This window comes from Anthonomus grandis, chromosome 19 (assembly GCF_022605725.1).
Source record: "Anthonomus grandis grandis chromosome 19, icAntGran1.3, whole genome shotgun sequence".
Classification (NCBI taxonomy): domain Eukaryota; kingdom Metazoa; phylum Arthropoda; class Insecta; order Coleoptera; family Curculionidae; genus Anthonomus; species Anthonomus grandis.
The window spans coordinates 1,041,639-1,056,661 of record NC_065564.1 but is presented as its reverse complement, the minus strand read 5'-3'; the positions used below and the strand labels follow the sequence as shown (position 1 = coordinate 1,056,661).

At 40.7% G+C, this 15,023-nt stretch overlaps 4 protein-coding genes across 5 annotated transcripts; 2 read left to right on the top strand and 2 right to left on the bottom strand.

Moving 5' to 3' along the window:
• Positions 1–785: 785 nt before the first annotated feature.
• On the top strand, positions 786–2,638 carry LOC126747346 (cap-specific mRNA (nucleoside-2'-O-)-methyltransferase 2). Its single transcript, XM_050455908.1, has one exon. It carries the CDS (start codon positions 840–842, stop codon positions 2,631–2,633), a length of 1,794 nt encoding a protein of 597 aa, XP_050311865.1. The 5' UTR covers positions 786–839; the 3' UTR covers positions 2,634–2,638.
• Positions 2,639–3,938, top strand: LOC126747350 (nucleoporin NUP42-like). Its single transcript, XM_050455912.1, has 3 exons — positions 2,639–2,881; positions 2,953–3,248; positions 3,307–3,938. The coding sequence occupies exons 1-3, from the start codon at positions 2,806–2,808 to the stop codon at positions 3,898–3,900; spliced, it is 966 nt and encodes a 321-aa protein (XP_050311869.1). The 5' UTR covers positions 2,639–2,805; the 3' UTR covers positions 3,901–3,938.
• Positions 3,939–5,234: 1,296 nt separating this feature from the next.
• On the bottom strand, positions 5,235–9,186 carry LOC126747348 (ubiquitin carboxyl-terminal hydrolase calypso). 2 transcript variants are annotated; one of them, XM_050455909.1, is made up of 4 exons: positions 8,473–9,186; positions 7,891–8,413; positions 5,607–5,845; positions 5,235–5,556 (listed from the first exon to the last, which is right to left on the bottom strand). In XM_050455909.1, the coding sequence occupies exons 1-4, from the start codon at positions 9,094–9,096 to the stop codon at positions 5,323–5,325; spliced, it is 1,620 nt and encodes a 539-aa protein (XP_050311866.1). In that variant the 5' UTR covers positions 9,097–9,186; the 3' UTR covers positions 5,235–5,322. The 2 variants fall into 2 exon arrangements, with proteins under 2 accessions (XP_050311866.1, XP_050311867.1); XM_050455910.1 differs by having other exon boundaries at positions 5,235–5,552.
• A 586-nt stretch (positions 9,187–9,772) lies between these two features.
• LOC126747349 (tetraspanin-11) lies at positions 9,773–11,712 on the bottom strand. The gene is made up of 3 exons (XM_050455911.1): positions 11,461–11,712; positions 10,777–11,394; positions 9,773–10,125 (listed from the first exon to the last, which is right to left on the bottom strand). The coding sequence occupies exons 1-3, from the start codon at positions 11,524–11,526 to the stop codon at positions 9,826–9,828; spliced, it is 984 nt and encodes a 327-aa protein (XP_050311868.1). The 5' UTR covers positions 11,527–11,712; the 3' UTR covers positions 9,773–9,825.
• Positions 11,713–15,023: the final 3,311 nt, after the last annotated feature.

Sequence of the window (15,023 nt, the reverse complement as noted above, 5' to 3'; positions counted from 1 at the left end):
TCATTGGACACGTGTTTCAGCATTTTTTTAAAAATCTACAGGGTGTGCCAAAAAATTGATTTTTTAGGAAGAGGGTCAATTTTTTCCTACAGTATCCATAACTTATAAATCAAGACAGCTTGACTGTTGAAATTTTGCACAGGGGTGCGTCATTAAATTTCATTAGACACGTGTTTCAGCATTTTTCGGAAAACCTACAGGGTGTGCCAAAAAATTGATTTTTTAGGGAGAGAGTCAATTTTTCTACAGTATCCATAAGTCATAAACCAAGACGGTTTGACTGTTGAAATTTTGCACAGGGGTGCGTCATTAAATTTCATTAGACACGTGTTTCAGCATTTTTCAAAGAACCTGCAGGGTGTGCCAAAAAATTGATTTTTTTGAGAGAGGGTCAATTTTTTTCTACAATATCCATAACTCATAAATCAAGACAGTTTGACTGTTGAAATTTTGCACAGGGGTGCTTCATTAAATTTCATTAGACACGTGTTTCAGCATTTTCCAAAAAATATACAGGATGTGCAAAAAATTAACTATTATTTCAAAATAGTGCTGTGTTTATAACACCCATCTCTACATGATGACAACCAATAGTGGTGCCATCTTATAGTGACGTTCCAAACTTTCTCCCGCCATTTCGTTTCATTTTAAATTTTCCATTTTCTTAGACAAACATGAACTTTTGCATAAAACCCGCCAAATTGACAAAAAAACACCCCATTCCTCAAATTACTTTAATCCTCTCTTCTGTCCCCTCCCCCCCCCCCTCCCCTTTACATAAAATTGAGGTTATGTCCCAATGTAAATATTTCTACCTGAACAAACAACAACAAAATTAAATGAAGGGTCGTACCGACGATCCCCAATTCAACAAATGCCATAAATTCCGACAACCGACTTCCGGATGGAAACTTCCGGAAACCGCGTACACCCACCCGGATTTCCACCTGGAAACTCTAAAAGGGATAAAAACCGAACTGAACCGGGTCAAGGGTCAACTGGACCAGTTCGATTTAACCGAATGGACTCGTCACACTCACCACCGCGACCCCTCCGGCTACGTCATAAGTCAGCTGAGGTCCAAAGTGCACCCCGAGCTCCTCACTCAAGCCTGGTGCAAATTCTACGAGATCCTCAGCAAATTTCCCTCACTCGTAATACAAACCAGCGCCCCCTTGACATCTTTGCACCTATGCGAGGCCCCGGGGGCTTTTGTCAGTGCCCTGAACCACTTTCTGGTACTCAATTATCCGGAAATCGGGTGGAAATGGTGGGCGAACACCTTGAACCCCTTTTACGAAGGAACCAGTGGCGCCCAAATGATCTCCGACGACAGACTGATATGTCATACGAGGGAGCACTGGTTATTCGGCCCCGATTCGACTGGGGACCTTTTACGGTGGGAAAATCATGAGGAAATTGTGCGGAAATGCCTCGGGTGGGACCTAGTGACCGCAGACGGGAGCATTGACTGTATGGAGAACCCCGGGGAGCAAGAGAACCTGGTGGGGTTCCTGCACTATTGTGAATCAGTTACGGCTTTAAGGGTGCTTCGGTCAGAAGGGAGTTTTGTGCTAAAGATCTTCACCATATTCGAACACTTCACTGTGTGTCTGGTGTATTTGTTAAACTGTGTGTTCCGAGAGGTGTTTCTCTATAAGCCCGGGACATCGAAGAGTGGCAATTCCGAGCTCTATTTAATATGTCTGGGGTATAAGGGGTTGGAAACCGTGGCCCCTATATGGGACCAACTGATTGCCCCTTATAAAAATGGAGAATTTCCCCGAGGGGTGGCCTTATGGGGCATAGAGGAGCTCCCCAAGGACTTTCTGGACCAAATAGAGAGGTGCTGCATCAGTTTTTTCCTGGAGAGACAGTGTGCCACTATAAATAACAATATCAGGGCCTTCTTGGTCCCCCTGGAGAGTGATGAGACCCTTTTACACAAGCAAAAGATCAAAGTGGCCAAGGAGTACTTTCAGTTGTGCTGCTTGGTTCGGATACCCAGGAATCGCAGGCTGGTACCACATTTAAAGGTGCACGAGAGACTTAAACAAGAGGAACGTGACTCGAGCACCATATGCCTGAATGATTTCCAGTTTCAAGATCATTTGAGCATCACTACAGGGAGGAGGATCCGGACTGTTTATAGTTCAAAGTTCTGGGATGCCCAGGAGGGTTTGCCGGTGAAAAGTTGCCTTACAGACCCACAGTCTTTGTATAATTTAAGCCAAAGCATGCTTAGGAAGCAGTACAGCATTATTGATGGGGCAAAGCTCACCTTGAGCCCCTACTACACCTACCAGGAACAACTGTTTAAGACCACAAAAGAGGCTTTAGAATCAAACAAACCGATCATATACCTCGGAGCCCCTTTTAACACTCATTTCTTGGCAGGGCTCTGGTGCCTTTTGGCTACCGCCTTCCTGTATGTCCACACAGAACCAGGAATGTGCGTCTTTTACGCACCCCAAATTGGAAAAGTCTCAGGGGTCCAAAGGGTGTTTGACCAAATAAGCGAACAGCCAGTGGGGGATGTTTTGTACATTTTGAGACCGGAGGCTTTTTGTAACGAACTGAGGTTTATATGCCCCGTTTTGAGGCGCTACAATGCCTTCAATAAACGTTTTTGAGGTGACATTGTTGGTTTTTTCCACACCCTCCGACCGTACGTCACTGTGACGTTTATAGGTTATAGCCGAGTGTAAACAAAAGGGCGTTGTCATGGTAACACACCTCGTTACGTCAACACTTTGACGTTTGATTATAGGTTAGAAACTCTTAGATTGTAAACAAACAAATAAAATGGTGGTGTGTAAATATTTTCTGCAAGGCACCTGCAGATATGGAAATTATTGTCGTTACGAGCATCAGATTCCAGGTAAACACCCCCCTTAAAAATATCCCAAAAAATAAATAACGAGGACAACATTTGGGGTGTTTGTTTAACAGCGAATTATGGCAACGACAGACCACCCTCTTCGTCTATCTTAAGACAGCCCCAGGTGGATTTCCAAGGGACTCCTCAACAACAACCCCCTAACACCTCCACCTTTTTGGACGTGAACACCCTGGTGAAAACTGTGGCGCAGGACATGGTGGGGGCCGAAAAAGGGGGCCAGTGGCTGCTCTCGTGTTACGCCCCCTTTAAGGAAAAAGCCCTCTTTCCGGGATTCGAGGACTGGAGTCCCGAGGAGGTGCGTTGGGGCTACTACGAGGCCAGGAGTGCCAACAAACTGGAGGCATACGTAAGTGTTTGTTCGTAAATGGCCTGCCCACGGTCCTGATTCGGTGTCGTTTGTATAGAAGCAACAGTTGCAAGTTATGCTAAGGGAGGCGATGGGAAAAGTGAGGGCTTTGCAGAACCCCAGCGGCGAGGTCTTGAAGATCTTAAAAGAGATTTATAACAACTCTCCGGCAAGCAAGAACATATTTGCACAGAAGGCGAAGAACGTTTTTAGCACTAATACACCGAAGGAAAACAACATTTTCGCCACCGCTGCACAAAACGCGTTTAGTCAAAACGTTTTCAACCCTCCACAGCCTCCTCAAAACATCTTTGCCCAGTCACAGCCTCCTCAGAACATTTTCAACCCTCCACAGCCTCCTCAAAATGTTTTCAACCCTCCACAGCCTCCTCAAAATGTTTTCGCCCCCCCGCAACCTTCACAAAACATTTTCGCTCCTTCACAGCCTCCTCAAAAAAATGTTTTTCCTGCTCCTCCAAGTTACTCCTCCTCTTCAGTTTTTGGTGCTTCCCAGCAATGTTCCGATCCCCACTTGTACTCTAAAGAGGAGGAATTGAGTGAGGAGGAGAAAAATTGGTTCTTGAGTGACACCCTGGACATCATGAGGATCCCGGAGAAACCGCCCACTTATGATATGTGTTTTAAAGGTTGAACACCCTGTAAATTGAAAATTATATTTTATTTTTGATACTTTTGTGTGTAATATGTTCGATTTATACCTTTATGAAAAGTTGAATCTTGTTCGGTGGTTCTAAACATGTTTTTTAAACAGGATTCTTAAAAAAAGTGTTATGTCAACTTTGACCCCTTTCTGTGGGGCACCCTGTATATTTACAAGAATTTTTGTAATAAGAGAAAAGTTTGCTGGAACCCTTGACTAAAACATACTGAAATTTCAACCTTCTACAGTGGTCCTAAACATGTTTTTTGGAAGGTTTTAGAAAGTGGTCCAATAATTTTAATTATTTTCCTTGAGTAACTTTGACTCGGTTTTCTGGGACACTCTGTATATATACAAGAATTTTTATAATAAGTGAAAAGTTAGCCCTAAGTGTTTAGTAAAACACACTAAAAGTAAAACCCGCTACAGTGGTCATAAACATGTTTTTTGGAGGGTTTTTGAAAAGTGGTCCAAAAATTTGGAATAATTTCAATTGGTTACTTTGACCCTTTTTTGTGGGACACCCTGTATATTTACAAGAAATTGTGTAGTAAGACAAAAATTAGCTGGAATCCTTGACTAAAATATACTAAAAATTCAACCCTGTACCGGCGGTCCTAAACATGTTTTTTTTCTTGGGATTGTTGACAAGGTGTTGTGTCAACTTTGACCCCTTTTTGGGGAACATCCTGTACATTTACAAAAAAATTCATTCTAATGGAAAAGTTTGCTCAAACCCTTGACTATAACATACTCAAAGTTCATCCCTGTCCAGTGGTCCTAAACATGTTTTTTTTGTAAATTTTCCAAAGCAGTTTTTGCTAATTGTGATTTTTTTTTGTTAAGTAACTTTGACCCTTAATTTCAAGGACACCCTGTACATTTACAAAAAATTTCATTTCAAGGGAAAAGTTTGCTCACACCCTTGACTATAACATACTCAAAGTTCATCCCTGTCCAGTGGTCCTAAACATGTTTTTTTGTGAATTTTCAAAAGTGCTTTTGCAATTGCAATTTTTCTTTGTTAAGTAACTTTGACCCTTAATTTCAAGGACACCCTGTACATTTACAAAAAATTTCATTCTAAGAGAAAAGTTTGTTCAAACCCTTGACTATAACATACTAAAAGTTCATCCCTGTCCAGTGGTCCTAAACATGTTTTTTTAAGCATTTTCCAAAGCAGTTTTTGCAATTGCAATTTTTTTTTGTTAAGTAACTTTGACCCTTAATTTCAAAGACACCCTGTACATTTACAAAAAATTTCCTTCTAAGACAAAAGTTCGCTCAAACCCTTGATTATAACATACTAAAAGTTCATCCCTGTCCAGTGGTCCTAAACATGTTTATTTGAAAAAAAAGTAAAACACTTATAAAAACGGAAACAGTTTATTTCCTGAATAAAACAGCCTCCGCTCATCTTCTCCGTTTCACTTTGGCCCGTCCCTTTTTCTTCTTCTTCTTGTGCTGGTTCGTCTCCTTCTTGTTCACTTTGACGGTCTTGGGGGCGGGCACCCCTCCCGCGCTCGGCCTTTTCGGCACAATCAAATTCTTCTCCACTAAATCGGCCAATTTCCCTTGTTCCGCCAACATCGACAAAAAGGTGCAAATGAACTCGTCGTAGTTGTGGGTGCGTCTACAGTCGTCTACCTGAACCAACAAATGGTCCCCAAAAGACTCACTCTCTCTGTCTCACTCACCTTGTATTTGTTCTGTTTGTCGTTTTCGTCCTTCAGGCTCATCTCGCACAGGCAGATCTCGTTCTCCAGGTTGCCGAGGAGGGCGAGCAGGTCCTTGGGGGCGAACGTGTGGGGCTCGAGGATCTCGTGGCTCTTTTTCTCCGCTATGACGGGGTCGCCGTCGCTCGTGTGGACTCGGGCGTGGACCAATCCGCCCCCCACTCCTTTCGGTTTTGCTTGTTGCTGCTTTTCTGCCTCGGCTAAGGAAATTCGGAATTTTTGGGACACTTTGTATGTTAACCGGGAAATCGGGGACAAAGTTCTGGGGGTAACTTTGTCCCGATTTCCTGGGACACCCTGTACATTTACGGAAAATTTCGTAATAAGGAAAAAGTTAGTTCGAGGTGTGAAGAGTAACATATCAAAAATTCAACCATGTACAGAGGCTCTAAACATGTGGTTTTGGGGATTTTCAAAAATGCTTTTTGCAAATTGTGAGTTTTTTTTATTGGGTAACTTTGACCCTTAATTTCTGAGACATCCGGTACATTTACAAAAAATTTTATTCTAAGAGAAAAGTTAGGTTAATCCCTTGAGTAAAACATACTAAAAGTTCAACCCTGTCCAGTGGTCCTAAACATGTTTTTTTGAGAATTTTCAAAAGTGGTTTTTGCAAATTGTGACTTTTTTCATTGGGTAACTTTGACCCTTAATTTCTGAGACATCCTGTACATTTACAAAAAAAATCATTCTGAGAGAAAAGTTAGTTCAACCTCTTGACTAAAACATACTAAAAGTTCAGCCTTGAACAGTGGTCCTAAACATGTTTTTTTGGGGATTTTCAAAAGTGCTTTTTGCAAATTGTGAGTTTTCTTTATTGGGTAACTTTGACCCTTAATTTCTGAGACATCCTGTACATTTACAAAAAATTTTATTCTAAGAGAAAAGTTAGTTCAACCTCTTGACTAGAACATACTAAAAGTTCAACCCTGTCCAGTGGTCCTAAACATGTTTTTTTGAGAATTTTCAAAAGTGGTTTTTGCTAATTTTGATTTTTTCCATTAAGTAACTTTGACCCCCATTTTCAGGGACATCCTGTAGATTTAGGAAAATTTTCATTCCAAGAGAAAAGTTGCCTTAAACCCTTGACTAAAACATACTAAAAGTTCAACCCTGTCCAGTGGTCCTAAACATGTTTTTTTGAGAATTTTCAAAAGTGGTTTTTGCAAATTGTGGGTTTTTTTTATTGGGTAACTTTGGCCCTTAATTTCTGAGACGTCCGGTACATTTACAAAAAATTTTATTCTAAGAGAAAAGTTAGTTCAACCTCTTGACTAAAACATACTAAAAGTTCAACCCTGTCCAGTGGTCCTAAACATGTTTTTTTGAGATTTTTCAAAAGTGGTTTTTGCTAATTTTGATTTTTTTCATTAAGTAACTTTGACCCTCATTTTCAGGGACATCCTGTAGATTTAGGAAAATTTTCATTCCAAGAGAAAAGTTGCCTTAAACCCTTGACTAAAACATACTAAAAGTTCAACCCTGTCCAGTGGTCCTAAACATGTTTTTTTGAGAATTTTCAAAAGTGGTTTTTGCAAATTGTGGGTTTTTTTTATTGGGTAACTTTGGCCCTTAATTTCTGAGACATCCGGTACATTTACAAAAAATTTTATTCTAAGAGAAAAGTTAGTTCAACCTCTTGACTAAAACATACTAAAAGTTCATCCCTGTCCAGTGGTCCTAAACATGTTTTTTTTGGGGATTTTCAAAAGTGCTTTTTGCACATTGTGAGTTTTTTTTATTGGGTATCTTTGACCCTTAATTTCTGAGACATCCTGTATATTTACAAAAAATTTTATTCTAAGAGAAAAGTTAGTTCAACCTCTTGACTAGAACATACTAAAAGTTCAACCCTGTCCAGTGGTCCTAAACATGTTTTTTTGGGGATTTTCAAAAGTGCTTTTTGCACATTGTGAGTTTTTTTTATTGGGTAACTTTGACCCTTAATTTCTGAGACATCCTGTACATTTACAAAAATTTTTATTCTAAGAGAAAAGTTAGTTCAACCTCTTGGCTAGAACTTACTAAAAGTTCAACCCTGTCCAGCGGTCCTAAACATGTTTTTCTGAGAATTTTCAAAAGTGCTTTCGCCAATTTTGATTTTTTTCATTAGGTAACTTTGATCTCCAATTTCTGGGACATCTTGTACATTTCCAAAAAATTTCACTCTAAGACAAAAGTTAGCCTCAACCCTTAACTGCAACATACTAAAACTTCAACCCTATCCGGCGGTCCCAAAACTCACCATTAAGCTTCTCTTGCTCGGCCATCCGAAGTACCACGAACCGCTTCAGATCCCTCGAATTCGGGCTGTTTTGGGGGGCCGAGGCGCTGGCCCAATTCCAGCCCTGCGTCGGCGAATTAAAAGCCGAATTCAACGATCCGACGTCAGAGGGCGTGTCCGTACCGGAAGTACTGGGGGCAGGGGACGTTTGTATAGTCAATGGGGTGGAATAGTCCAGGGGGCACAGGGTCACCCCGCTGCTTGTGGTCGCTATCGGTTGATTGTCTTCCGGTTTTTCCGAATCCCCTCCGGATTCCTCCGGAGTCGCCTTATGGGGTTCCTCCTTCTTTGCCTTGATCCGGATTATTTGCTGGATGGCGTCCAGCACGATTTGCTTGTTGGTCCTCAGCATCTTCAGCTTGTGCTGGATGGCGAGGCGACGATCCGGCACCACCGCCATCAAATTGAACCGGATTTCGTTGTATTCGTCCGCGGTGATCCCCAAACGGTCCTGGATTACGCTTCGGAACTTGTCAGTCCAGTCCTGTTCGTTACAATCAATAAAAGAACATTATTGTGAAGGAATTTATTGAGGGTTAGTACCTGGTCGCTACAAGGGCCATGATCAATCGGGAAGGGCTTGAGACCGTCTAATTCATACAACCGCCCACCGATCGGTACGAAACTGACAAAGTGAAAGGCCTCCCCGCGCCCCGTGAACCTCCCCGTGGACACAGCGCTGCTTTTCTCCAACTTCCTCTTTGCCTGCGGCATGGCGTGGGAATTATGGGCGCAAGCCAGTTCCGGGGTGTTCCCTATGGCCCAGCCCTTGTTCTCCGGGGACATACCGTGGGTGTGGGCCTTGAGGCGAAACAGGGTGTCCCCCAAGTGGATGTTGGCGCAATTCAATAAGATGCTGATCAAGGCGTGGGTGGCGCACGAGTTGGGCACCATTTGTTGGGCAAAAAAAATGTTATTGACCACGTCCTCGTCCCGCACGAACGTTTCCGTGTGCTCGACGACTTTTCTACGGGAACGGCGCTCCTCCACCCACCGGAACAGGAAAATGAACCCGTAAACTTGACTGTCCAGGGGTTTGTTTAGGTCGTAGATCTCCTCCACTTGGACCCCCTTGACCCCGAAATCCTCGAGCAGTAGGGTGAAGAGGCCCGGGTCGCTTTCCAGCTCCAGCCAACCCTCTGTCAGCTCTTTTATGTCCACCGGCATGATTTTCTTCCATCAAATTCTCTTATTTGTTTGGGTTTTTGTTGTTGTTGTTGTTGTTGTGACGTTTGGTTTGTTTTTGTTGTGACAGTTGACAAGAGAAGTGTCATAAAAAGTAGAGAGGGGCGCGCGTATGTCGCGTTGACAGCTGACACAAGGAGAATGTCAGAAGTAGTAGGGATGGGTTTGAGCGATCGTGTTACTTTATAGCGAGGTTTTATTTTTTTTTTGAAAAATCTATAAGATTTAGAGAAAAATTATTTTAATAAAAGTTGTTTGGCTTAAAAAGGGCTACTATTTAAAAAATATTTTATAATTTTATGTGTGACCGTTTTCAAAAAATTTGATTTTTTTTAAGATTTTTTTTTTCAAATTTTTTTTGTGCCATTACTATGAGAGTTAGAAAAAAGTGTTATGAGGCTTTTTTGTTGCCATTTTAGTGCTCTACATCGTGGTAATTTTATTTTTCAATTTTTCGAAAAATTTTAATTTTCCAAAATTTTGGACCCTTTTTCAAAAATCCCCCATAACTCCCTTAATATTCAAGTTAGGGCAAAAAGGTATTCTATCGTTTTTTTAGACTCTTTCTCATAGAACCTAATGCAAAAGAAAAAACCCCAATTTTCCTCACAGATCCAGACAAAAATTGGGAAAACACACACCTTAAAACAAACCCCCATTTTAACCATAGACATTACTTTATTGAGCAAACGTAGATACACATTTTACACCCTAAACCTTATCTAAAACCTTATAATTCGGCCTAAAACTATCCGTCATCGCGTACGTTTCGTTACAATAACCCCCGTGCCCGGACACCCCCTTTTGACGGAAGGCGTAATCCACGGACTCGTCCTGCGCCGTATTCCTCACGTTATCCCGGGATTCTTCCTGGTTATGATGGTAAATCCGGGTGCAGGTCAGCACGGTACTGAGCAGCACCAGGAACTCGACCAGTACCACCGCCAACCCGATCCCCAGGAACACCACGTAGTGGTCGCGGTACCATTGGTCCAAACGTTCGTGACAACCCTGGAAAACTCAATTCAGTGTACCCCTTTAAGAAGAAGTCTCTTAGCAACAAGTTGTTTATTATTTGCGTTAAATATACATATGTTGATTCAAGTCACGTATAATATACGTATATGATATACGATTCTGTTCACATAAGGGAATAAATTACGGGATTTATTGGAAAAACAATGATTTTTTAATGAAATTTCTTACTGGTAAGGTGTGTGGGGTGGGTGGGGGGCTAAGGGTAGGCTTAATGAAAAATGTTTTTTTGCATTAAACAATTGCCTGAAGGAAAAATGTTTTTTTAATAAAATTATAGGTGATACATAACCTTAAGGTTTTCAAAGAAAACGTGAAAAAAATCCTATTTTAACATATTAACGATTATAATAGTAGATATCGTCTATACAGTATAGACACGACATTGCAGAGAATTTTAAAAAATGTGGAAACAAGGTCAAACCAATGACGTCATTTTATGGCCCCCTGGAAACCCTTCAAACTTCACATGATTTCAACATTTTCCGTATCCACGTTTAGTTTTCGAGATATTGCGATGTCTCAAGTTAAACGGACCACCCTGTACATCACTCACTCATTTTATCCGTTTTCTATAAATATATACGAAAAATAAACGTTTATTCAACTATCACGTGCGTCACTTACCGCCACATGTCTATAACCCTCGTGGGTGTGCCTCTCCAAAGCCTGACATAAACTGGAATTGATTGGCATGGGGCTCAGGTACGCCCTGCCCTCCTCCCCGTTCTGCAAATCGCAACAGGACAAAGGGATGGCCAAGGGTTGCCCCAAACCCTGCAACCTCCACAACGACGTGTCGTACTCATTGGCACTAAAGATTCCGCAACAATTGAACGTCACTTGGGCCAAATCGACGGCCGCGGTAAACTGGTCCTGTCCACTAACCCCATAATTGCGCTGTAAAGTCTTGACCAAAGCGTCACCGTCCAGTCCTAAACCGACGCAGTGGGGCCAAAGCCACGCCACCCCGTATACGGTGCACTCGCCCAATAACACGGCCATCACCAACACGAAATAGAAGGAGAGGAGCCAAAAGTTGTGGAGGCAGGAGGCCCAGCAGCCCAAGATGCCCGCGGCGGCCAGGGTGAGGCCCAACAGGGCCAATCCGATGGCCACGTAGTAGAAATAGGGTTGCGGCAGGTCGGCGAAGGGTCCCGAGGAGGCCAAAAGTTTCGAAACGAGGATGCGCTCGTTGTCGAAGAGCACCAGCATCCCCCCGGAGACAAGGGCGAACCCGCTTGCCTGGAATTAATTTTAGATCCCAAAAAATGCGGGGGGGGGGGAGGGTGGAAACAGTTGAAGACTTACCAGCAACAGAAAATTGACGATGGCCAGGAGGACTTTGGTCCCCGCGAGAGTCAGTCCGTCGCCCATTTTTTATGCACGGCAGTAACACGAAAACATTTTTTTTTTTTTTGATGACCCCACGCACTTTTCCACTTAACGACGTTCAATTGTTCGCTTATTATGAATTAAGTCGAGGAGTGTGAGTGCGAGCGTCCTGCCCCAGTATGGTCACTTGCTGCACGTTGTTGTTGTTGATGATGATGAATAACAATGAAATTAAAAAAATGTGAAACGTCGAGGATGGGGCGGAAGGAAGTGCGACAGAGCGTGAATTAACTGGTGGGGCTTCACGCCCCGCTGAAGAAGAGATTTTATTTTAACCGTGCTCCCATTGGTCCTATTCGAATTTTCCTAGAGAGAGAGAGAAAGTGAAATTGTTGCTTAAGAGATGTTTTATAAAAATAATTTCGGTAGTTTTTCTTATCTATCTATGGACACAGGCTCTACACAGGACACTTTGGGTGGACCGGCCTTGTTTGCCAAATATCTCAGCTCCTATCGAACTTTCCCTAGGGACTAAAGTTGTAGTCTAGGTGCTGCCCTACAAGAATGATTCCAATGATTTTCCTCGTATCTGTAACGGTTTTCGAGAAATCTTTACTTAAACTGGTGGTCACTAAAGAAATCTCCACTTTATATACTTAAACTTTGACATAACCTTGAAAAATGACCGCAATTTCTTTGGAAAAAATGAAAAATAATTACAGGAATTTGAGGCCTATAGACATAAAGTCCAACTGTCTGAAAACAATTGAAGAATGACCTCAATTTCCTCATAAAAAATGAAAAATGATTCCAAGAATTTGAAACAAATGAAAAACGACTCCAAATGTTTGAAAACAATTGAAAAATTACTTCAATTTCCTCGGAGAAATGAGAAAATACTTCCAGGCATTTGAAACAAATGAAAAACTACTTCAAAACTGTCAGGAAACAATTGAAAAATGACCTCAACTGCCTGGAAGAAATGAGAAAATACTTCCAGGCACTTGAAACAAATGAAAAACTACTTCAAAACTGTCAGGAAACAATTGAAAAGTGACCTCCAACTGCCTGGAAAAAATGGAAGTCTCCAATTACTCCAAAACAATTGAAAAATGACCTGAATTTCCTGGAAGAAATAAGAAAATAATTCCAGGTACTTGAAACAAATGAAGAACTACTTCAAAACTGTCAGGAAACAGTTGAAAAGTGACCTCCAACTGCCTGGAAGAAATAAAAAATTATTCCAGGAACTTGAGGCACTTAAAAGCAGCCTCCAATTGCGTTAAAACAATTGAAAAATGACCTCAACTGCCTGGAAGAAATTAATAAATTATTCCAGGAACTTGAGGCACTTAAAAGCAGCCTCTAATTGCCTGAAAACAATTGAAAAATGGCCTCAATATTCTTGGAAAAATAAAAATTATTCCAGGAACTTAAGAACCATAAAAAATTACATCAACTGCCAAAAAACAATTGAAAATGTCCTCAACTGTCAGTAAACAATTGAAAAATTACTTCAATTTCCTCGGAGAAATGAGAAAATAATTTCAGGCACTTGAAACAAATGAAAAACTACTTGAAAACTGTCAGGAAACAATTGAAAAATTACCTCAACTGCCTGGAAGAAATGGACAATTATTCCAGGAATTTGAGGCATTTAGAAACAGTCTCAAATTGCCCGAAAACAATTGAAAAATGACCTGAATTTCCTCGGAGAAATGAGAAAATAATTACAGGCACTTGAAACAAATGAAAAACTACTTCAACTGTCAGGAAACAATTGAAAAGTGACCTCAACTGCCTGGAAGAAATGAAAAATTATTCCAGGAATTCAAGGCGCGCACAAATAGAACGCAACTACCTGAAAACAATTGAAAAGCGTCTGCAATTTCCTCGGAAAAAATGAAAAATAATTCCAGGAATTTGAGACAAATGAAAAACTACTTTTACTGCCCGAAAACAATTGAGGAATGACCTCAACTGTCTGGGAAGAAATGAAAAATTATTCCAGGAACTTGAGGCACTTAAAAGCAACCTCCGATTGCCAAAAAACAATTGAAAAATGATCTAAACTGTCAGTAAACAATTGGAAAATTATTTCAATTTCCTCGGAGACATGAGAAAATAATTCCAGGCACTTGAAACAAATGAAAAACTACTTCAAAACTGTCAGGAAACAATTGTAAAGTGACCTCCAACTGCCTGGAAAAATGGAAAATTATTCCAGGAATTTGAAGCATTTAGAAACAGTCTCCAATTGCCCGAAAACAACTAAAGAATGACCTCGATTGCCTGGAAAAAGTGAAAAATTATTCCAGGAACTTGAGACCAATGAAAAACTGATTCAATTGCCAGGAAACAATTGAAAAATGTCCTCAACTGCCTGGAAGAAATAAAAAATTATTCCAGGAAACTAATGTACATTCAAATAAAGTCCAACTACCTCAAAACAATTGAAAAACGTCCTCAATTTATTCGGGAAAAATAAAAATTATTGTAGGAACTTGGAACACATGAAAAACTGATTCAAGTGCCCGAAAACAATTGAAAAATGTCCTCAGTTTTCTTGGAAAACTAAAAATTATTCCAGGAACTTAAGAACCATGAAAAACTACGTCAAGTACCAAGAAACAATTGAAAAAGGTCCTCAATTGTTATCAGAGGAATGAGAAGACGATTCCAGGAACTTGAGACAAATGAAAAACTACTTCAACTGTCAGGAAACAATTGAAAAATGTCCTCAACTGTCTGGAAGAAATGAAAAATGATTCCAGGATCTTGAGGCACTTAAAAGCAGCCTTCAATTGCGTTAAAACAATTGAAAAATGACCTCAAATTCCTTGGAAAATAAAAAAATTATTCCACTAAATCAAGAACCATGAAAAACTACTTCAACTGCGAAGAAACAATTGAAAAATGGCCTCAACTGCCTGGAAAAAGTTAATGAATTATTCCAGGAACTTGAGGCACTTGGAAATAGACTTCAATTGCCTGAAAACAATTGAAAAATGGCCTCAATTTTCTTGGATAAATAAAAATTATTCCAGAAACTTAAGAACCATAAAAAACTACGTCAAGTACCAAGAAACAATTGAAAAAGGTCCTGAATTGTTATCAGAGGAATGAGAAAACGATTCCAGGAGCTTGAGACAAATGAAAAACTACTTCAACTGCCAGGAAACAATTGAAAAATGACCTCAACTGCCTAGAAGAAATTAATAAATTATTCCAGGAACTTGAGGCACTTAAAAGCAGCCTCTAATTGCGTTCAAACAATTGAAAAATGTCCTCAACTGCCTGGAAGAAATGAAAAATTATTCCAGGAACTTGAGGCACTTAAAAGCAGCTTCCCATTGCCTGAAAACAATTGAGAAATGACCTCAACTGCCTGGAAGAAATGAAAAATTATTCCAGGAACTTGAGGCACTTAAAAGCAGCCTCTAATTGCCTGAAAACAATTGAAAAATGGCCTCAACTGCCTGGAAGAAATGAAAAATTATTCCAGGAACTTGAGGCACTTAAAAGCAGCCTCTAATTGC

Excerpts from the sequence above, each read along its gene's own strand:
- LOC126747346 (XM_050455908.1), top strand. The coding sequence starts at position 840 with ATGAAGGGTCGTACCGACGATCCCCAATTCAACAAATGCCATAAATTC.
- LOC126747350 (XM_050455912.1), top strand. The coding sequence starts at position 2,806 with ATGGTGGTGTGTAAATATTTTCTGCAAGGCACCTGCAGATATGGAAAT. Across the intron at positions 2,882-2,952 it reads TTACGAGCATCAGATTCCAG|CGAATTATGGCAACGACAGA; the intron begins GTAAACACCCCC and ends TTTGTTTAACAG. Across the intron at positions 3,249-3,306 it reads CCAACAAACTGGAGGCATAC|AAGCAACAGTTGCAAGTTAT; the intron begins GTAAGTGTTTGT and ends TCGTTTGTATAG.
- LOC126747348 (XM_050455909.1), bottom strand. The coding sequence starts at position 9,096 with ATGCCGGTGGACATAAAAGAGCTGACAGAGGGTTGGCTGGAGCTGGAA. Across the intron at positions 8,414-8,472 it reads ATGGCCCTTGTAGCGACCAG|GACTGGACTGACAAGTTCCG; the intron begins GTACTAACCCTC and ends TGTAACGAACAG. Across the intron at positions 5,846-7,890 it reads CGAGCAAGAGAAGCTTAATG|CCGAGGCAGAAAAGCAGCAA; the intron begins GTGAGTTTTGGG and ends GAATTTCCTTAG.
- LOC126747349 (XM_050455911.1), bottom strand. The coding sequence starts at position 11,526 with ATGGGCGACGGACTGACTCTCGCGGGGACCAAAGTCCTCCTGGCCATC. Across the intron at positions 11,395-11,460 it reads TCGTCAATTTTCTGTTGCTG|GCAAGCGGGTTCGCCCTTGT; the intron begins GTAAGTCTTCAA and ends AATTAATTCCAG. Across the intron at positions 10,126-10,776 it reads AGGGTTATAGACATGTGGCG|GGTTGTCACGAACGTTTGGA; the intron begins GTAAGTGACGCA and ends TGAGTTTTCCAG.